The 23,124-nt window shown below is 40.5% G+C and overlaps 1 protein-coding gene and 1 long non-coding RNA gene across 7 annotated transcripts in view; one reads left to right on the top strand and one right to left on the bottom strand.

The window, feature by feature from the left end:
• LOC308485876 (uncharacterized protein) overlaps positions 1-22,962 on the top strand; it is an 86,719-nt gene extending 63,757 nt beyond the window's left edge. For 2 of the 6 annotated variants that reach the window (XR_013990791.1, XR_013990794.1), the window contains 4 exons: positions 9,747-9,863; positions 12,459-12,565; positions 18,856-19,000; positions 20,347-22,962. Coding sequence is in view for 1 of the 6 variants with exons in the window: in XM_081022121.1 (XP_080878247.1) it covers positions 18,894-19,000; positions 19,993-20,088 (203 nt within the window). In the remaining 5 variants the exon portion in view is untranslated. Of the gene's footprint in view, positions 1-9,746; positions 9,868-12,458; positions 12,566-18,855; positions 19,001-19,992; positions 20,115-20,346 lie in introns of all 6 variants that reach the window. The other 4 variants (XR_013990793.1, XR_013990795.1, XM_081022121.1 and 1 more) reach the window with 4 other exon arrangements.
• LOC308485903 overlaps positions 1-23,124 on the bottom strand; it is a 133,243-nt gene that overhangs the window by 93,134 nt on the left and 16,985 nt on the right. The window lies entirely within an intron of this gene.

Below are 23,124 nucleotides of genomic sequence, written 5' to 3'. Positions count from 1 at the left end.
TAATATTTCTCATGCATAGCATGTCCAAAGTCATTCTCATTTTTATCTTGCTTATCTTCACATTGGCCAACAGAGAGACCGCTGTCATTTCCAGGAGGGGAGAGCGAGTATGTGTTTGGGTCCTGTTTGCAGGTTTCCCACAGGCCTTTGTGTCTTTGTAGGCCACCGTGAGAACAGGATGGTAGGCTACAGCCTTTAGTCAACCAAACTAGTGCAGTCAAAAATGTGGAAGGTGGAAAGTACATTAACCTAAACCTTCACTTCCAGGCTTTGATGCAGCTCCCCTACACAGAGACTATGTATGTACAATAAGTTTTGTTTGAAGGTTCTGATAATGTGATCTGGAATGATCTGAGATGCAGGGCTCCTAATTGTCTAGCAAGAAACTACACACATGTCTAACTTACATGTACAAACAATCTGTGCAGGAGAACTGGATCAATGTAGGGTGGTCAAGAGTACGGCCACAATGCACAATGCCCACTAGCCCTCCACATACTGACTGTGCCCTGTTTGGGCTTAAGACCCATTTCACACAAGCAGTATTGCACATGGGGTTGCATGCCAGCTTCTGCATTTGTGGTCACCATGGCAGATGTGGTGGGAGATCAGCCTTCTGACCAACCTAAACACCAGTGAGATGGGTGATCATCATCCCAGACATCCTGCGATCTCTGCCTATTTCTCAACTTCTAAGTTGAAAGGAGGGCTCTGTTATTTGGTCACTTTTTCTGAGGTGTTTGATGCACCTAACACAGAGTGGTCAAACTGGAGAGTGCCCTGATGCCTTTCCCCCTGCAGGTTAGGCTGGCGTGGTGCTGCTATATAGGGCCAAAGAAGACTCTGGTGGCCACAGCATTTGGCTAGCAAGACCAGCCAAAAATTGTAGACTCCTGTTTGCATGGTTCTGGATTAAGCCACATACCATATCACATGCTATCATATAGATATTGAGCAGAGCATCAAAAGACATTGTAATCTCAACCATGACTACCCACAACTACTATTACTAAAAATTTATAAAGCAGCAGCAGTGTGTTGTGTAACATTGTTATTCTGATTGAATCCTATATTGCCACACATTATACACTTTAGTAAAATTACAGGGTGAGGAAGATTACAAAATCAGTGCTTAACTTATTGATGTGTTAAAGAGAACATGTATTGTATAACAACCTAGATTATTAATAATAATAGTAGTAATAATAAGCAGCTGCTAAGTAAAAGAAAGCACATATTTACTCAGAAGTAAATTAATGGAACTCAAAGGGATGTATTCTCAGGTAAGTGGATATAGGATTGCAGTTTAAGGCAACACACTGGTGGTGTAAGCCCCATTGGCCACAGTATTACTTCTGAGTAGACTGGTTTAGGATTGTTTTTAACCTGGCGTCCAAAACATAAGAACAACTTTTGTTATTTGCTTGGTTTGTTTTTCAACTTTTAGTTGAAGACCAGCTCATATAAAAATTATTGATAATGACTTGAAAATCATGGTACAAACAGAAATTCTAATGGAAATGCCAGCAATCCTGACATGAATGGCGCCAGTATAAATACTTCCAAACTGACAGCTACAAGCCCAGAGGCAAAATAAAAGCAAGTCTCTATCTTTCTATCTTTTTTTTTTTTTTAAAAAAGCCCTGTTTCTTGGCCTTCTGTTACTGGTGATGTCTCACCTAAAGTGTATCCAGTGACTCATCTTCCAATTACTGTTGCTGTCATTCTGGTCCAAATTAAGAGACGCTTTAGAAGATTAAAATAACCCAGTTGTGAGGCCTTATGAAAGCTTTGCTCTAAGCAACCTGACTTCCCTCTGATTATGCTCAAGAGGCTTTTGGATTCACGTGTAAAATACATCCCAGAAACAGCACATGGCCTTTGCCTTTGAAAATAAGACAATGAGAGAGTTGCTTTAAACAGGAAAAGCCTTTCTTTCAAAATAACCATTCACTCAATATCATCTTAAGCTATTTTCAAGGGTACGTCAAATATGTTGAGATGGACATGGATTACTGTTACTGCAGAGTGATTGGATTCAAGATATTGTTGAGGAAAAGGTTTCACCTGAATTAACTTTGGGCAATCTGATGCTTTGAAGGAAAAAGAGAAATCTAGCAAAGGTTCCTCACTGTGCTACATATTCACGAGAGCTTTGTGCATATTCACAATGTATCCTGAAGCCTGAGAAGCAGGTATGCACTTTGAGGAGGTACGATCAGCTCCAGCTCTCAGATGTTTGTAAGACAAAAGCTTTTTTTACAGTCAGAACACATTGATTCCACTGCTCTGCTCCTGACTTCTATGCATTTCTCATCTCTGAGTATGAGTTCTGTGTGCATACAGCCTCTGTGCGTACATCTTGTGCATGCATGATCAGGGACCCTGCTTCTTTGAAGGGTCCCAGATCATGCATACAGAACCTATGCACATACAGCTAAATGCAGGGATGAGGGATCTGTGGAACTCAGGATATCAACAAGGCTGTGAAAGTTGTGTGATGCGGTTATGGCTGTAGCTATGAGGTGCTTTCCTATATATTTACTTTCCTTAGTCTGATCTGATCAGAAAAATGTATTGATGGAAGAAATGTTGGCGTCCTCCCAAGCAAGGCTCAGAAAAGAACTGTGGGGCCTTGCAAAAGCCAACCTCAAAGGAGAAGTGAGTTTTACATCCCCCTGAATCCTTTTGCAGCTTGGATTGAAATCTAAGGTGGGAAAGAATTGCTGGCTCCTTCCACTAAGCAATGCAGGGGAGCAACATTACCCACCATTTTTTGTCCCTGCATCTATTCATTTAAGGCAAAGATTTCATTTAAATACAGGCAGATTTAAGAGACTGATAGGTGGCAGATTTTTCCAGGCCTTGTATTCACTCAGGAAAACTCTCCACAATTTTCTGAATTTTGTGTGTGGAAGATCTTGCATATCCATCTATAGTGGCCAGATACCCAAATTTCTAATTCACAGAGCTGTATTTTCCCCAGAAAGGCAATCCATCCTCCTGATACAACCTCCAGAATGTAGGTCTAGCTGACATCTGGCAAGTCAAGTTCCGCCAAACACACAACAGTATGTTATTTGCCTCCAGATAAAGTCAGGCCAGCCTTAGTTGAACATTTAATAAACAATTTCCTAGTGGAAACCACACATAACTTTACAAGGCTAGGGCTGCATCAATAAATCCATCATTCTGTTTTTAGATAAACATTAACAGAGATTAGAGAGCCAGGTCACCCTCTGAACTTCCATTCTTGTGTGAGTGTGCTGTCAACAATCAAGCTGTATAAACAAAGGTCTGTGTGTGCCTGTGCAGCAAAACGTCTCCTCTCTCTGTTGCCTCAGCTTCACTTTAGCAAGGGCGGAGCAGAACTGGAAATGTCTGTCTCCTACAAGACAAAATCTGGAGGGGAGCCAAATTCCACTGGTCCTACAGCTTCAGGGAGGAAAGAGTTGTAAACCAGCAATTAGTAATCCTGCTACTAAGAGGAAAGATTGCTGGGAAGTATAAATAGGGTCACTGTTTATACACAAGTTAAACTAGGAAGTGATCTGATTATATTGCTGCCAAAATGGCATGAGGGGGGAAAGAGCTCAGCTTGTGAGAATCACTGGGCTAATTCACATGACTCTTTCAGCAGGGCAAAATGTTGTTTGACTCGGCCTGTGAGCTGTTCTACACATGGTGTAGAATGAAGGCTAAGGGAAGTTTTCTGGCTAGCAGTACTTCAGACTGCAAGTGGGTTGTGTGTGTCCTATTCTTGAATTTTCCCTTCTTGAATGTGACAAAGCCAATACACTGGGAAGAAAGGTCCAGCTTAGTATACAATACAAATGGAACAATTTAAGCAGGGCTTTCAGAAATGTGGCACACTCACACCCCAATCTACAGTGGCACGCCTCACATAATGTGTAGAATGGCTTGGTTGTTAAGGTGGTTTTGCCAAGTTTAGTTGCTAGAAGTGATTTATCTGATAGCTTTGTTATGTATACATGAGGTTATTATTGGTTGCTCTATCATAGTCTACTCAAGGGTGGGAAGGAGGTAGATATCTGAGTGATCTGCAAAAGATTAACAATGGCAGCAACAAAATGATTCCCCCCACTTAAATTAGGGTGCTGAAATGATGATGATGAGCCAGGAGTAGCTTTTGTGTGAAAGGACTGGGCTTGCTTCAGTTCTGGTACTGGGGGGCGGGGGGGGGGTAGGCAACTGCTAGGCTCAAAATGTTCTCAGGGGTACCTTCTTCTTTTATTCTAACAATATGTCTTTTGCAGTTGGTACTGATTGATACTGTAGATCTGGGGGTTCTAGTAAAAATGAATTAGATTTGACAAGCATAAGGTCTGCCTACCATTGTTCTATTCAGAATAGTGGTAGGCATGGCCCTTTTGGGCATAGGTCTTTTGCAGCACTCATTATTAAAACCCCTTCATTGTGTGCTCAAATTATAGCTTGGTCAGCACAGATACAGCACACTGGTGGATCAAAGGTGGCATTTGGGAATGCAATGAAATAACCAGATAAATATTGAACAAAATGAGGGACAGAATGGATTGGCAAGGAACTTCCTAACACTAATGTCACAGGGCATAAAATGCTGCATTTATAAGTACTATATGAATAACATTTTCATTCAGTTTTTTTTTAAATAAAAAAGATTAAGTCCAGTCTTAAGATTCAGTATGGAAACCAAATAAGTGATTGATCAATGGAATGAAATTGCACAAAGTAAGTGTTTTAGTCTCAGAGTAGATACTCATTGTGTGAATTGTAAGTTAGACATGGCCCCTAGGAAGGTGGTTTTCACCCTTGAAGTTAATAGCAAAGATACAGTAAATGGTCAAAAGAGGTGTTCACCTAGAAGTTTGAGCTTATTAGGTAATTTAACCACTAATACTAACTGCTCATCCTTTCACCACTGGTTTTAAAACAGGTTTAAAACAAACACAACAGCCAAGAAAAATTAACAGAAAAATTACAGTCACCCGAATGACAACAAAAAGAGTACAGATAAAATCAGTCAAAAGTAAGAACAAAGTATTAGGAAAATAAGTTTTCAGAAAGTTGCAATATCCCTAGGACAGGGAGTTCCAAAGGAGGCTGCGATGGAGGAAGCCCTCGCTTGTATTTCTGCCAGCCACAGCCAAGGATGGAGGATAAATGAGTTCATTTTTTCACCTTGAAGTAAACTGAACTAATTACCTGGTCCTGAATTAGATCAGAATGCACCTATTAATTGGATCGCAAACTTCTCTGAATTTTGCAATGCAGTTTGGGTCTTCCCCCACAATCTTATTTTTCCATGTATATTTTAGGAGTTAGTGCATTGGAAATCATTCAAAAATGTGCTCTTCAGGGGGAGAATGCACAGAATATGTATACAATTTAAATGTGAATTTTTATGCATTTTTAAAACAAAGATCTGCCAAGAATGGGATTGACGGGATGTATCATTGAGACATACACAGAAGATGTGGAATTGGATTAGGATGATCCAGTCATCCCTCAGATGAGGGGTGGGCATGCAAAAGTGCCTCCCTCAGTGACCTCAGTGTGTGGAAGGGATTGGTGGATTCTGTCCCTGCCTAAGCTTCTGTAAAAAGAGTTGTGCTTCCAAGGTGTTAGAATTTGGGCAGAAACAAGCATATAGAATCAGGATTCCAATCAATTGTTCCAACATGATCACCTCATCAATCTGGTCTACTCTTCTTTTTGTCACAAGCTAAAAAAATGCTTTCTCCTATTGTTTTATTTATATGTTAATTGATTCGTATGATTAATTGACTAAGTTTTCTTCAGCCGGGTGACTACTAACTAATGACTGGGCTGAGGTTCACAAGCAAGCACAGTATACACAACAAGACTGATTAGACCTGACAGGCACCAAGTTCAGAGCTGTAGGGAAGAATGACAGCATAAAATGAGGAGGAAATCATTTGTGACATGCCCTTCACTTAACTTATTGGCGTGTCATTTCCAGCCTAAAGTATATGACGGATCTGAAGCATTATTTTAAAAGACGTCCCTCTTCCTTTGCTTAGAGAAATAGGTATTGTTAATTATAGCTTAATTTCACTTATGTTAGGGCCAAGGAAATCCTGTTACTGATTCACATTCACAGAATGAATGCAGATCAGGCATTAAAGTTCACATAGTCTCTTGTACAACAAGAAGTGAAACCTGCAACAAAATGTTGCAGGTCATCCTCACCCGCAATTAGGTGTTCTTTGCAGGATTCCAGATATTCCAGATTTTCCTTCCTTCCAAGCAGGGTATTTTTCTTCCCACCCCATTTTTGTCCTAGCTGACAATCCATATTTTATGGTGGCTCAACATGCTCAGTCTTCATAGGGCTGGATATATTTTTGGAGCAGGGAGATATCCCCATAGATTTTTTTTAAACAAAGTTTTTTTGTACTTCTGCAAACCTCAGTCTCCACCTTGACTCTAATCCTGTCAACACTTAACACCTGAGTTTGCTACTATCTTTGATTGCTCAACTTAAGTAGTGCCTGAATTAGTTGATTTTTGACCTGTGAATGTATACTTGATTTCAATATGTTCTGTAGGAATTAGAGGATCAGGCATAGCAATCCTTTGGCTTGTCATGTAAACTACAAGTTTGGATCTGGATTTATATTCACATTGCTCTGGGGCAGGTGTGTTCTTAGAGCATGAATATAGGTTGAAATCCTCTCATCTTCCTAAGCTTGTCCATGCAGATTAAGAGTTTTATTTGCTCTAATCATACACACAACAATATGTGGTCACACTTAGTCATACACTATGTGTGTGCGTCTGTGTGTATGGGCAGCATGTTCAAAAATAGTATAAATATTATGGAATGCAAACTATTGTACTTTGGGAACACCCATCACCTCTGGCATTGGCAAGAACTGCGTTACATAAACAGTTATGCAATTAAAAAAATAGATTAATTTAGGGGCAACAGAAAGGCACATGCCGAAAAAGTACCTTCCAGAGTTGGAAATTTCTGCAGTTCTAGAACTTCGGAACACACTGTTAGATTGGTCTCTCTGTGTGCAAGTGTGTCTTTGCTGTGCGGGAACTGGCATGCACAAGCAGAAATAGTGCACAATTCACTACTAAGTAAACTCATTCCTCTGTGCCTCTACAGGGCATTTACAGAGCAGGAATTACACTGGCTGGATGACAGTAGGAACTTGACTAAGTCTGCTGTGCCAGCAGATCTTGGAGGTGATCTGACATTGGGTTTATTATGCAAGCATGTCAGGAAGAAGGATGCCAGCATATAATTATGCTGGCACTGCCTCAACTCTGGTGCAACTTCACTGATACAGAAGCCCTAAATGGTGATAATGGGATCATGGTGGGGAGGAGCAGCCCTTTCCAAACATGGCTTTATTGATATCTTAAACCATGGCTTGCCAATTTGTTGGGGCAGGGGGAGGCAATGGGCATATTTGGAATTTTAAGAAAGTGTCTATGGTGCCAGTCACACAATGGCTGCTGTGGAGCATGCGTGTCAATGGCTGCTGTTGCCGTGTGGCGTAACTCAAAATGGCTGCCATATCTAATGGAGCAGAGAAAGAGATAGGCTCACAAAATGGTGTGGGCATGCCTCTCCTAACTCTGCCCTGGACAACAAAGCTTGCTCAAAGGCAGAAAGTCTTTGTATCTTTACTCTGTTCAGAGTGGAAGGAAGGCTATCGAATCCTGACATCCGATGAAACGGGGTTACAGGAGTGGGGGCTGTGTTCAATACAGGAGGGACCAAGCAAGTGAAAACAGGAGCTGAGCAGGAACATTGTGTATTGTGTGTTTTTGAGGGCATATCTAACTGAGATGTATGCGCATGGCAGGCCTGCAGATTTGATGGTGGACCTGCTATTATATTAAGCATAGCCAGGCAGGATGCAGGGTTAAGATTGCAGCCAGTGTCATTTGGAAGAGAATCAAATGTTGAGTCTAATGGCAAAAAAATGATCAATGAAAATCTCCCTCTCCTCTCCCGCCCCACCTTAGCTCTGTCAAAACAAATAAATTTCTGAAAGTGGAATGTACATACTGAAAGCTACCCTTGGGTTGTGTGTCTCATATACTGATTAGCTACATGAGAATTTGCTAAAGTAATTACCTCCTAGTAGTTGGCAATTACCATGGCAACCTCACCATCACAAGATAAATTCAGCCGTTAATGAAAGCACCACCACCAATGTGTCAACTCTGAAACATACATTATATGCCTTAAAAAAGAAAAAAGAAGAAGCTTTGAACAAAAGCCTTTCCTGACTAAATTGGAGAAACAGGTAGGCAGCATATTCATGCAAACTGTAGGACGACCCCGAATCAGACAAGAGAATGGATGGCTTTCATTCCCCCCTCACTTTTCTGAACCCAGAATCTCTGACAAGTTAACCAAAAGTATCTTATTTCAACTCACACTATTGTACCTAATACTTACCAAAAGTGGTTTTAACCAAGGGACAAGGCAAATTTGCAGTGATTTACGGCAATTTATTTGCTCCATCTGAATATTGTGCAAAAATGTAGGTCTTTCAAATACTGCCCTTCTAATCTTAAATTCAGTTCTGCACATTTCCACTTCGGTTTGCGATATTCTTTTAAAAAACTCCTTGTGAAAACTAGTGCAAATTCTTCCTTATATACATGCATAGCCCCTTGGGCTTGCCGATCGGTTTGAATCTATGCAACAGGGTGAGCTCTTTTTTGTTTTTTTTGCATGTAAATCTGCTGAATACACAGAGTTTTGAAAAGCAATTTATTCAAATGGGATGCATTTTTAATGTTATTTTCACTAACACGCATGTTAAGACAAATTTTACCTCAGTATGTGTATTTTGGTATACATTACTTGGTTGGAGAACAGCACTGCAAAATTTGGAGAAATACGAATTTCAATAGATGGTTTTGTTTTTGTTCTCATTTGGCATCAGAAAGTGAAAATGAGGTAGGTTTGCCTTTAAATGTGACCTGAATCAAATTTCTCCCCAGCCCCTACTCAGAACAATCCTGTGAGCTAAGTTAGGCAGAGAGAAAGTGGTTGTGAGGCCCAAGCTTTTTGGCTAAATGTGAATTTTTTGTGGTTTCCCTGCCTTCTTATCACTCATTCTTGCCTCTCCTTACTGCTTGATGCACCAGCTCCTGGCAGCCTTGGAAAAGGCCCAATTTGCCCCGGGATTCAGGCCTTGGCCAAATCCGGTGCACAATTTTAATAGATCCATGATAGATATGGATTGTGACTAATGTGCTGTGTAAATTACTTCCCAAACCAAAGGTGGGAGTGTACTGAATCCAGAGTAAATGGTTGTGTGTACACAGCCTCTGTATTCTTCCCAAAGGTCTTACTTTCCAGATATGAAGAAGTCTTTAATGTTTTCCAAAGAAACATGTTTCTTCAGGTTGATACAGTGAGCAAATTATGATGTTGCCCGCAGTGTTTCTTTTGAAGCTGCTGTGGGCAAATGTTGGCGGGGTGCACATAAGAGGAGTAAATAAATAAATATTTACACTCCTCTTACTGTTTGCAGGAATAAGGTGTGGAGTATGTACCTAGCTTTGCCATGACTCCATTGTTTACAGTGAACTCCATTGTTTACAATGGAGAACTGAAGGAGGCCAAAGGTACAGCCTTGTTTCACTGGGGGGGGGGCAGATTTGGAGAAACTGTGAAGTCACAAAACATGCATTTTGCGTTATAATACTATGACATGCCCCTCACTTCTCCACATGCTTTCCAGGAACCCAAGATTACTGCCACAAGGTTTAGTTTCCCCAGGATAAGAGAGAGCTGGAAGCCTATCCTGTCTTTGCAATTTTTCTTTCATTTACAAAGATACAGTCAGAGCCTACTGGAAGTAAGTAGATTAATAATAATAATAATAATAATAATAATAATAATAATAAATAGGCAGCAAACCAACAGGTCGTGTTTGTGCTTCTCAAAACAACAGCATAGATCTTTAGGGGGGCACCCTCAAGTCCATGAAATGGACTGTTTAGTCAAGCTAAACTCCTCTCTCTCCCCACAGTCTCATTTAATGCCTCTTTATGTTCACCTTATGTGATCGATAATATTCTAAAGATTATGGTCGTCTAGAAACATTGGCCAAAACTGGCCCAAGCCAAAAGCTGGGGTGGAGAATATTTTTCAGCCTGAGGGCCAAATCCCCTTATGACAACCTTCCAAGGGCCATAGTGTATTTCAGTCGTGGTGTGGCCAGAGGTAAAAGTAGGCCGCATCAAGGATGTGACTCTTGTGTTTGTATAGTGACATACATTTCAAAACTCAGGGGTTTCTCTGCATATCTTCCTCTACCACCATCCTCTGTCCAAGCAAGGAAGAAGCATTATCACAGTTCAAGGACATATTCCAGCTGGGCAAGAACACTTCAGGTTGTACAACAAGTCCACTGATGAGTGTGACCTGGAAGGAGCATCTAGAGAGACATGTGGGGCACATTTGGCCTCAGATTCTCCACCCTATAAGCCCTTTTAACATATCTGTGTGCGCATGTAAGTGATATAATTCCTTTTTAAAGCAACGCAATAACAAAGGCCCAAAAGCATAAAACTACCTCATCACAATGTTATTGAAATTAAACTATTTGTTGTTGGAGATTCAGAAATATCAATCTTTTCCACCCTTACTAAATACAACTCATGCATGGGAAATCAATTATTCAGCCACATGGCTAAATTAATCACAGAAGGGAGCAGTCAAAAGCAGTGTTTGCTATAGCGTACGATATAATGTTACACAATTACCCAGGTGTACCACAGTGGCTTTTCACTCAACACCTCTGCGTATTACCCAGACACTGCCAGACACAGGATGCTAAACTAGATGAACGGGTTGATATGGCACCTCCATTGTTAACTAGATGTTTGGAAATTAAAACTCTTCATAGAAGTGCACGCCTTAGAAACCTAACATGAACCACACATCTTAAAAGCTAGTACCATTCAGTGTTAGTTGTTTGTAAGTATTTTAACAAAGGAATGCCCTCAGAATGCATGAAACTACTGGTTCGCCACTTGAACACAACTGAAAAGCAAAGTATAGGGAAGCATAATGATTAAATCTGCTGAAGCAATTAGAAAGGTCTGCAGCTTGGTGGTAGAGTGTGTGCTTCACACACAAAAGGCCCCGTGTCCAGACTTTGACATTTCCAGCTGAGAGTTGGAAATCTCTCTCTCTGAAACCCTGGAGAACTGCTACCATTCAGTGTAGGCAAAACTAAGTTAGATAGATCGTTAATCTGACTTAGTTTAAGGAAGGTCTTCTAGATACTGACAAATGTGCACACAAGCCTTTGGAATGGAATGATGCTAAATAAATTTATGAAATTGGGCTTTTGCAAATAAACAATTTGATCCCCAATGGAGCCATGTGACTGGAAAAGAGAACTTGGGGGGGGGGGGAGAGATGCAAAAAAGGAAACAAAGAACAAAACACCCACAGACATTTGCTTGCTTTCCTCTTTAGTTTCCAGAGTTTACAGCTATACAAGAACTTACTTGGGATGTAGGATGTGGGAAGGAATGTAATTTAAAGCTATTATACTTAGTGAAACAGTGCTTAGTGAGAACTGCAGGATTTTAAAATACTACTGTTTTTGTTGATGCTGTTGTCATCATCAACACTGGCTTTGTTCATGTAATTTATCCAACACACATCAGTACTTCTAAATGAAATGTTTGCATTTCTGTGAAAATCTTTGCCCAGGCATTCAAAGATGAAAGCAGTGAGACTTACTGCAGCTAATAAAGTTCTCTTCCCCCTTTTTTTCTATTGCATGGGGACAATCTATACAAGCTTCCATGCCACAGTAGTCAGTATTGTGCGTGGGCATGAATAGCCACAGCTTGAATTTGCAGGATGCCAAAGGCTGTGAAAAAATATACCTTTCCCAAAGGAATTTAAACAAGTGTGACTGAATGAAAAGCTCAAGAATTTGCCTTTCACAAGACTTCCTGTCCAGTGTCCAAAAGGTTTCCTGCCTGCTTTGCATTCAGACATATAAATCCAGTCTAGCTGAATTCAAGGTATATAAAATGCAGGCAGTTCTCCTGTTATGGGTAGGATCTCTTGGCGGATATAAACTGTCACAATCGATCAAAGTCTAGTGAAAAGGCTGCATTCCAGGTGGCATGCATAAGTTTGGTTAGAATCCCATTCTTTCTAGTACTAGGACTTTATACATGGGAATTGCTTCTTGCATTAAAAGCAATTGTGCATGGGAAGAACAATGCAACTACTTGAAAAGTATAGGATTCTGCAGATGAAGTAAATGCAAATGTGAAGGGCCAGATCTATAGCAACCATCTATAAATTTCCTTCCATGAAATGAATGGTAACACGGTGACTAAAATGATTGTTTGAAGCATGCACTAAATGATTTAGACATCATCGTTGTCTTATGATATTCTGTTTCATGTTTATTTTCTAGGGAAAAGGAAAAAGAAACTTGGGAAAAGGCCAAGGGATAATTCAGCAAGATTCTTAACTAATGAGCACAATGGCATGGTCAAGGACGTACAAATTTCATTGATTTTGGTGAGAGAAAATAAGCATGTACTTATTTGCTTTACCTAAGTAGAAATCTAGCATGTGAAGGAAATGACTAGACTACAACCCTTGACTCTAATATGCTAGCTTTCTATGATCACATCATGGCAATCCACTGTATAAAAGTTGACCTAAGCCATAAGTCATTTTGCACATGTTTGGCATGTGTGTGGTTCAACACATGGCAGAGGAGTTTGCTGCCCTTGCCCTGACTTCTGTAGCCCTAGTCAGGCATTCATAACAGCGCTTAAATGAACCCACAAGGACAGAGAAGATGTGTGAATGTGCTAGCTCAGACCCTTACACAACTTAAAGGATGATGGTCTGCAGTGGGGAAGCTTCATGAAGTTGTGGAGGTACTTGCACATTTTGGAACCCTGATTTTTCATGCAAAATCTGTGCATGGTCCTGCCTACCCCACAATCCAATATCCTTGCTGTTTTCTAAAGTCATTTCACCATATTTGACTTAAGGATTAAGAACAGCCCTGCTGGCTGTCTATGGGAGGCCCCAAGAAGCAGAACGTGAAGACAGCACCACTCTTTCTCATTTGCAGATCTCCAAAAAAAAAACTCACTCCCGTTTCTCTCACTTTCTGCTATTTGCACATGCTAGAAGACTTGTATGTGGGAACTGCCATTAATTTGTTGGTGACACACAAATACTGTACATAGTCATTCCTTTTCTGAGCATTCTGTGGTTTTTTTTTTAAAAAAAGCTAAAATGCTTGGGCAATTTTTCAGTTTATTTACTTACTTATTTAGTTGCAGCATTTATGTTGGCAGCCCAATAACATCATTCTCTGAGTGACTCACAAAGATAACAGAGACATGGACTGAGGACAAATGCAATCCAAAAGACAGAATGTTGGACCTGGAGATGAACTGAATGCTTGCCCAGCCAGGAAATCACAAAGCAGCATTGGGCATGTCACTCTTTCACCTTGCCATTAAGAATTTCCACTTTGTGGGTTTGTTTAGTTTAGAACAGGGGTGGGAAGACTGTGACCCTCCAAATGCTATCGGCCTCAGACAGCATGCTCAATGTCCAACAATATCTGTGGTGTGTGGCAGGGCAGGGGAGACAAATTTCCTACCCTTAGGTTAGACTATCCATTTATTCTTTTTGTGAGAGTGAGACTGGTACAGACGGAAACTTTTAAGCTGTTAAATCTAATCAATCAATCAATCAATCAATCAATCAATCAATCAATCAAGGAATTTTCACACCAAGCACACTTCCAAGCAATAAAATACGATATACTTGCATATTATCAGGCCCCATTGGGAACTTAAAATTGTCCATTAATTCTCCTTTAATGAACTGATTCTATTTGAGCAGTGCTGTTGTTGTTTTTGTTTAGTTGTTTAGTCATGTCCAACTCTTCGTGACCCCATGGACCAGAGCACGCCAAGCACTCCTGTCTTCCACTGCCTCCCACAGCTTGGTCAAGCTCATGTTCGTAGCTTCGAGAACACTGTCCAACCATATTGTCCTCTGTCATCCCCTTCTCCTTGTGCCCTCAAACTTTCCCAGTGCTAGCTGAGTCTTTTTAGCTTGGTTGGTCTTAGCGCTGAGCTGAAACATTTTAACCTCCAGCAGCTGCAAACAGCATATGCGCCACCGGGGTGCAAAGATCCACCCAGCGCCCCCCAAATTTAGTTTAGCTGCCCCCAGATGAGAGTAGGATTGCCATACATCTGGAATTTCCCAGACATAGGCTGTATCTGGTTCTCAAAAACTGCATCTGGGTGGAAATATCTGCGAAAATCTGGACGTATGGCAGCCCATGTCAGTAGTGTAGAAATCTCAATTTTCTTTTGAGATTTCACAAAAAAGCTCAACACTTTTCACTTTTTAAAATATGGCAACCCTAGACGGGAGTCCAGTAGCATCTGAAGGACCAGAAGTTTCCCATCCTTGATTTATATTATTGCAAGCACCAGAAACAACGCCTGCACAAGGGTATGGAAAGATGTGCAAAAGGTGAAAGTGGGCTTGTGAGTATTTTTGTAGCCCCTGAAATGATTACTTTAGAGAAAATCAAATGTCACATAAATGTAGAACCCAGATTTTACTCTCAGTAGCCAACTGCTATATTCATAGTTCCCTGCCATTATCTTCTGGGACCTTTTGAAATTACGAAAGCTACTGGCATCCTTTCTTATTATGAGGAAAGGTTTACATCCACTTTTCCCCTCTACTGCGAGAAAAAGAAAGAATGAACTGAAATTATAATGTACTCTCATGCAATTTGGCTCTTAAAAACTGTTCACTTTATCCTATGGGGGCATCATGCTAAGTACTTACAAAAATCGAACGGGATATGTTATAGCTCAGAGCCCAACATTTAATGATTATTCATTCAACCAAAGAAACACTTTCCTAAAAATCCTGTCTGAGGTAGTTTGTAACCAAGACTCTGGTCATCTGGAAAATCGCTAATGGAGAAATGGACAGGTATAGGGAGAATCTGTTTTCTTACCCTTCCTTGCATTACTTAATTTCAAGGGATTTTATTCCACAGCCTTTTCTTTCCAGCTTGTTAATGCTTTGCATTTTGGAATGTGATCTTGATGGTTATTTATGCTCTATATCTCTCCCCCCCCCCCCCGTTATGCATTAAGCATCTGGAATCCATATGGAACCTTTACTTATTTAATTTAGTGGAGGCATCTTCAGGTAAGAACAGGGAAGGGAACTGGGCTGACTCCAGGACCAGGAAGAGTCAATTGGCAGTCCTGGGAAAAGGACAAGAAACTCATCTTGCTTGTCCTCAGGGACCTAAGAATCTAGCCTCCTCAGCCACCTGGGTTTTTAAGCATTATTCTTGGCCTAGGCCCTCAGTTTTAGAATGGTTAGGGGACTTAAAGTTGCCCTTCATCCATCCTTGGAGTCTGAAGTCTATCTGCTATTACAAGAGAACACAAAGCTTGGGGGCAGGATATTATAAGCTTTCAAAAAAACAACAACACCTCAATAAAGGTACCACTCCTCCACAAAAAGGTTAATGACACAAGAAAATAACAGGAGTATCCTGGAAGATTATAGACAGCGGCTATGGGAGTTGAATTCATTTAAAGTAGGCTAGGTGTTCCCTTACCACCTCTTTTCCTATCTTGGGCTGCAGTTCCCTCCTTGCATCAGTTATTCTGTTATCATCAGGTTGTACACTGCCTTCCTTTTGGGTGAAGACAGAGGCAAAGTAGGTATCGAGTAGTTCCACCTTCTCTCTTCTCATCCAATAGCATTTCTCTATCTTCTCAATATTAGGCTGAGAGGCTATGAATGGCCCAAGGTCATTCAGAGAGCATCATGCTGGAGTAGGAATTTGAACCCTGGCTTCCTAGTTCCTCATCCAACAGCCTCACCACTACACTGGATCTTTAATAACACATACACAGAATAATTGTATTTTCAGAAGTATATCACGGACATGTTTGTACAGCAGAAGGAGGGCATTTTAGTCAATAGGGTACATTTTTGTTTTCTTGCAACTTCCAAAGTCAATTTTACATACAAGTTACCCATTCAGATCACTGTTTAAGTACCTTTTTCAGTGAGAGTGAGTAAGAGAAGAGCTATACTTTCAGACTGTTATGATTTCTTCCTTTCACGAATTTAAATGAATTTCAGATTCCAGCTCAGTATCAAGCAAGTGTATGAATATGTTCCACATCTTCCTGAAACTGGCAAAATAAATTTGCTGTGAAACTGATGAGAAAAAAAATGGGCCTGACAGACTGAATCTGGGCATCCTTTCCTGGCTTTCCCCTTGCCAAATCATGATCACTGAAAAAGCAATTCCTTCCCTCCTTGAATAAATGCCACAGAGCTGTTCCAACAAGAACAGCCACATAGACCACAGAGGAGGAGGAGCGCTTATGTTCAATAGCTTAGAACTTGTGTGCCTTAGAAAACAATGCATGCTGAAGAAAATTAGCTGATAGAACAAATATTAACTCTTCATGGAACTGGGGACATGGATATTCATTGTGTGATAATTATAATATCCATTGATGGCTGGCATGTGTGAATGTGCAATTACAAATAAAACAGCACCGACAGAATATTCACATCATCTCAGTTGTTTCCAGTGGGTCATTCACATGTTTAGCTTTCAGTTCTCTATTTACAGTGATCAAATGTAGACAGTTCAGGTGATGTACATGCATGTTTGTAATACTCCTAGTCTACATCTATTTGTGAGGAGCTTTCTACATTCTGCAAAAGAGGGTGGAAGAAAGAGTAAGTGAAATGATATGTATTTACCTTTGGAGATGTACAGATCACCTCCCGTAGGGAGATGGTGTCCTGCCTGTATTTGGAGCATGTGCTATTGGCCTTAGAATGCAATCCTAACTCCATTTACCTTGGAGTAAGCCCCAACAAATGGGACGTGGGTGGCGCTGTGGGTAAAACCTCAGTGCCTAGGACTTGCTGATCGTAAGGTCGGCGGTTCGAATCCCCGTGGCGGGGTGAGCTCCCGTCGTTCGGTCCCAGCTCCTGCCCATCTAGCAGTTCGAAAGCACCCCTAAGTGCAAGTAGATAAATAGGTACCACTTTATAGCGGGAAGGTAAATGGCGTTTCCGTGTGCGGCACTGGTGCTGGCTCGCCAGTGCAGCTTAGTCACGCTGGCCACATGACCCGGAAGTGTCTTTGGACGGCGCCAGCTCCCGGCCTCTTGAGCGAGATGAGCGCGCAACCCTAGAGTCGGTCACTACTGGCCCGTACGGGCAGGGGTACCTTTACCTTTACCTAAGCCCCAACAAATTCATTGGTACTTCCAAGGAGACATGGTGACAATTGCAATGGAAGTTACATTTTAACTTACTTTTAAACTTTTGATAGTGTGTATTGGCTTTCTCTCCTGAAACCTCTGGAGTAATTCTATCAAAAACTCACTGTGAGTGTTCCTGGCCTGTGAAAATAAGAGGTTTAGATAATAATGATCACAGAATGGATGGTACAGCTTTCTAGTTGGGGGTTGGACAACAGGGCCTTCTGTTTCCTTTCAGCACTATCATTCTATAACTCTCTAACACCATCAATATGTTGTTACATCCTTAAGAATTTATGTTTTCAGAACAGGGGAAAAACATATTATGCTTTCAGAGTTGCAGGTTTGCTGTCTGTATAGCAGTAGACATCCCTTGAGAATCTACCCGTTGTGAATATTTGCCAGTGTGAATTCAACAAGGGGTGACGAAACTCTCAATTCACATGCTTGAGTAGCTGACTAATAAAGAAAACGGAGGAAATGACACAACTTGTGTTCTCATGCAAAAGGAGGGCATCAGAAGTACTTCAGTTTTGAAAACAATACAGTGGTTGTTCCCACTATACCGAGGACAGAGGAAGAAGCAATGTGTTTAAGCTTCAGGAATAGTACGTAGCTGAAGAAGGAGAAAATGACTTCCTAACCATATGAACAGTTCAGTAACGAAACAGTCTGTCTAGGCAGGTTGTGAAATCTCCATTCTGGGAGGTTTTCAGAACATGTACTAAATAGATATGGATTGTGGATAATTTGGATTGAGGATACTGTGAGTTTGGGCAGAATGGCAGAAGGAAGAGATGGATCAATTTACCTATGGAAGCTCTTTATAATTTGGAATAATTCCTCAGGCTACAGCCTGGAATTCTGGCAACTCGATTCTTGGATAAATGAGTATGGGCTTCTAGACAGTCATTCATCTGATACAGTTCTCTTCAGAATACAGATTGGTCTCAGGATAAAAAAATACAAGAGTATTTTGTAGTTTTACTGTTGTGGATCTGGAAATAATTTTATACTGATTTTATACCAATCTCATACATTTTGGGGTTCTATTTAGGGAGATTGGGTTGGGTTGTGTTTCCTTGTTGTACTGCTGATTGCCACCTTGAGTGGACTTGGTGCAGAAAGACAACTTATAAATACTGAAAATAAATAAATGAAAATAACAGGGGATCAGATTCTGCCTAGCCTTTTCCCTGTCATGCTTACATTCTGTATTCAAGAATATTTTATTGATGAAGGGAAACACTCCAACATGTGATCCCTGACACAGAATTGGATTCAGAAGGGGCATAGTCCCAGGAAAGTCCCCCTGCCTCGTGATGCTGGAGATAAGTTATAGGAAACAGAATATGAAAACTAACGCTATTTTAGCTGGGGAGATTTCATAATGGTGCTCTTTAGTAAGCCAAGAGAAAAATAGAAATGTGCAAACGCCGGCATTTTACAAAGCTATTCTATCCTTTCTCTTCTCTTTCATGAATGGTGACACTGAAGCTCGTACCAATACCGTGTTGACGTGTTCAATTTGTCAGGTGTCGGGGCTGCCTTGATGGAAATGGTGGAAGACAAGCTGAGCTACCTCAGGCATAGAAAACAGCCCCTCTCTAATTTTATTGGCTTTGAGGAGAGGAGTTTCTGGGTAAGTGATCTTTTTGTCAAACATGCAATACAAGAAACAAGCTTCTAAGACAGCTGAAGGACACAGGAGATGTTGCTGCCCACAAAGGTAGGAAAGGAAGGAAGATAATTAAGAAGAAGAAGAAGAGTTTGGATTTGATATCCCGCTTTATCACTACCCAAAGGAGTCTCAAAGCAGCTAACATTCTCCTTTCCCTTCCTCCCCCACAACAAACACTCTGTGAGGTGAGTGGGGCTGAGAGACTTCAGAGAAGTTCTTAACCACTAAATCAAATGCCACTAGTGCTTTTTTAAAACAGCAAGAAGCAAAAGGGGAAAATACCACAGCTCAGGTAGAGAACCTGCCCTGCAGATACAAGGTCCCAGGTTCAGTCCCCAGCATCTCCAGATAGGACCAGGAAAAGCACCTGCAGGAAACCTTGGAGTCTCACTTCCTGTCACAGTAGACAATATTGGGCTAGATGGACCAATGGCCTCACTTGTTTTAAGGAAGCTTCCTATGCTTTGAAAACCGATCAAAGATCACAGAAACCTGCAAATAAAATGGGAAAGTGGGAAAGGGTGGCTCCAAAGGTGAAAAGTAAAGTAGTAGTATAGCCAAACAATCCAGACAGATGGATGTTTTTCAGTTCTCACTTTGCTTTGGAAAGTGGAATTTAGGGAGGTTTACCTTTAAGTGCAAACCAAATCAAGTTCTTCTCAATGTCTAATCATAAGGAAAGAATTAAAAGGTGTAGTCTTTAAAGTTTTGAGGATGCCTGCGTTCAGCAATGACACCTTTAGGCAACAATCCTATGCAAAACTGACCTGGGAGTAAGTCCCATTGAACTCATTTAGGGGCTCCTTGTGAGCAGACATGCACAGGACTATACTGTTAATGTAATTAAATATACTGATATAAAGTTTTAGAAAGCTATCCTTCTGAAATCTTTAGTTTTCTTACCATCATTAGGAGCATATATTTCATTTTCTTCTCTTTCTTCTTCCCTAAAGAAATCAAAGAAACCCTTGGCTGAGAAACTTGGTGAGGATATTAGGGTAGATATTGCAAAGGGAATAGAAACTTTTAAGAGGCTGTTAATTTTATGATGGCAACATACCCTGTTAAATCTGAGGTAATACTTGACTCTTTGTTTTAGTCTTTTTTGTGTTTGTGAAATACTGTAATTTGAGGTAATTTTGTGACTGAGCATATTGTTGCCTCAAGGTAACAGAAGCTAGCGCTGCTTCCTTTATAGGGCTCATGATTATGGACTTCCTGGGGAGAATTTTCTCTTATATGATAATAAATTTACCTTTGGATTTGTTCATTTTCTAATGAAATTTATTTATTTTTTATGGCCATAGGACCTGTGGCATTTGATGAGGTGAATTTCCTGTTATATGAAGATACATTTGATTTTGTGCATTTGATAATGAAAAAAGAGAAGAAAAGCCTACAGAACCTGCAATATTTGGTTTTAATGAGCCTCTAAGGGAATATGGAGTGGCTATTGAGAATGGCTTTCTGTGTCCGCACAATTTTTAGTCTGGTGGTATAGAAATGCTATCACCAAGAGGATATTTTGATTGTCAAATCAGACCCTGCTCAGGGGGATATAGCAGCTTTGATTCTGGTGAATCTATGGCTGGTTCGGTTCTACCCCTGCCTTGCCACTGAAATGCTCTGATTTGGAGCCTTATGCAGGCTACCTTATAAACCTTTATCCAATTTTGGAAAGAAGTGGTAGCTTCCTAACCACTTGGACTTTGGGCAGGTACAGCAGGGGCATTTACAGCAGCAGAAGTCATCAGAGGTACATCTCTGCTTAATCCTAACTCCCTGATCAGGGATTGCTGATCAGGGTTAGGATTTGGCTGAAGACATTTAGCACCTTACAACATCAACAATACTGAGTCTCTTGAAGCACATCTATAAAAGCCATTCAACACCAGCGAAGGCACACTACATCATCAAGAGGGGTTGCTGTTGCAGCTTGCAAGAACTGCAATTTCTGAATGACTATCTTCTGAAAAACTTTATCTTCACTTTGTATTTTCTTTGTGACAGGCCAGAACTTTGTGGTTTACTACTTCAGACCCTCTGATCAGCAGGAGAAGGTCCAAACAGACTAGCAGTGCTCCAGCCTTGAAGTTACCAGTGCCTGAGCTGGTAAAAGAAACAAAGCAAAATACTTTGTGAAGGCACATTACACACGGCGAATGATGTGAATCTTTGGTTTTCCCCCTTAGTCATGTTGCTCTCTCCCCACACCCCTTTCCACAAGCAAGGCATTTTCTTCCATCTGGCTATGATGTAGGAGAAGAAAGAACTGGACCTGCTCTAAACCCCTAATTGTAACACAGAAACTAATGAACTGCAAAGGTTTTTTGTTCCTAGTAATGCTTGTAATAGTTGCCATTCAACTGCATTTTTAAAATCCAAATAAGAAACAGAAAGTATGCAACTTGACTATGGGTTTTGTGGTTTCCCTGTAGGAAATACTTTTTCACCCAGCATGAAATTATGCTATAAATTTAATTGCATAGGATGCAGCACAGACCAATAACTAAATAACATTCCGTGTTTAACCATCAATATGTTTGTCAAGCATGCAAAGAAATGTATAAATGAAGGTTGCCAAATTTGTGTCAATAACCCCCACCCCCATTTCTCATGACCTACACAACCTGGTCCCATCCTAGTTGCAGGCTGTCATAGGGGACAACAATCTTCACTGGCTTCCCCTTTCCTGCAGGTTCATGCCCCCTCCACTTCTGGCACCACCAAGAAAAGGAAATCTGCACAGATGGGGCATTGCCTGCCTCCCTCCCTCCTTCTAATAAATAAAACAATAATAAATATAATTATTAATTTATAACCCATTCTTCCTTCACAGTGAAGCACAGATCAGCTTATAACACAATATACAATTTAAATACATATTTACAGAGAAAGAGAGAGTAACACATCCACTGTGAAAACAGAAACACTAAGCCCCAACTTCATCTAGCATCAATAATCAGCAGGTTCATTTCTTAAGGCCTGGAGAAACTGATACATTAGCTAAAATGAAGGATTACCGAATGATATGAGGGCATCTTGAGATAACACTATATAGGTGTGTCTTTCCATTCCAGATGCTGGCTTTTTATGGGAAGAGGATTCAACAAGATTTCTAAGAGAGAGCATCTGTTTGCAAAGTTTTGAGGCTGGCAAAGTTGTACAAATCACTTCCATGGACTAATTCTGATCCATTTTCACCAGGAAAATCAACAAGTGTGTCTTCCAGTTTCATATTATTATTTTTGTAAAAGAATATTTTCAAAAACTTTGTGTGACTTGGTGTCCAGCGTCTTGCCTATTAATTTAAATGGGTCTACTATGAGTATTACTTAGTTAGAAACCATCCCTACAAATTTAATGACAACTTCAATAGCCATATCCAGACATTTCCAACTAACGTGCAACTCTAGGGCAAAAGGCATATTTTTCCATCAACAGCTACCTAGAGACATGTAAACCAGTACTAATTTATTGCAATGTTCAGTTCAGTTTATTTGTTGATATTATTCATTCCACTACTCTGGAGAAAAATAAAGCCAAAAGCTCTTCAAAAACGACGTTCATTCTGAAGAAACAGTAACATTATATATGACAGACTTACATTATATGCTTCTTGGCAACGGGTTCCCTCAGATATCCCAGACAAAAGTCACTTTCTTGTTTCAAATTGGTATGCAAAACATGAACTCTGCCCTGCTCAACAACACATCCGGCATGTATCAGATTAATCTTCGGCACAGTCTGTACATACAAAATAAACATCTATCAAACAAGAATATCCAGTCATTCCTGAAGGTACTGAGGTAGATAGAGAAGCTAAAATTCATCTACAGCACTTTCTGATGCTGCTGTTTATTCTTATCATGTTATTTGATGGTAAACCTCTCTTAGAGTGGAGAATACATTGTGAAGTTTAATTCATGTATATCATCAATGTGTCTCCAGGGCTCCAATTGTCAGGAAAAATGGCTCCTACCTCCTACCTCTCTTCTGCCCTACAGGGTATTGCTGCTGCTTCCCATAAAGTAACATTAATTGGGGGGATTCTCCTTTCATTTTTTTTCAATGAATCAAAACAG

The sequence above is a fragment of the Podarcis pityusensis genome, assembly GCF_964106645.2.
Source record: "Podarcis pityusensis genome assembly, chromosome: 9".
In the NCBI taxonomy this organism is placed as follows: domain Eukaryota; kingdom Metazoa; phylum Chordata; class Lepidosauria; order Squamata; family Lacertidae; genus Podarcis; species Podarcis pityusensis.
The sequence above is the reverse complement of the archived record's forward strand: the minus strand, read 5'-3'. Positions and strand labels throughout refer to the sequence as shown.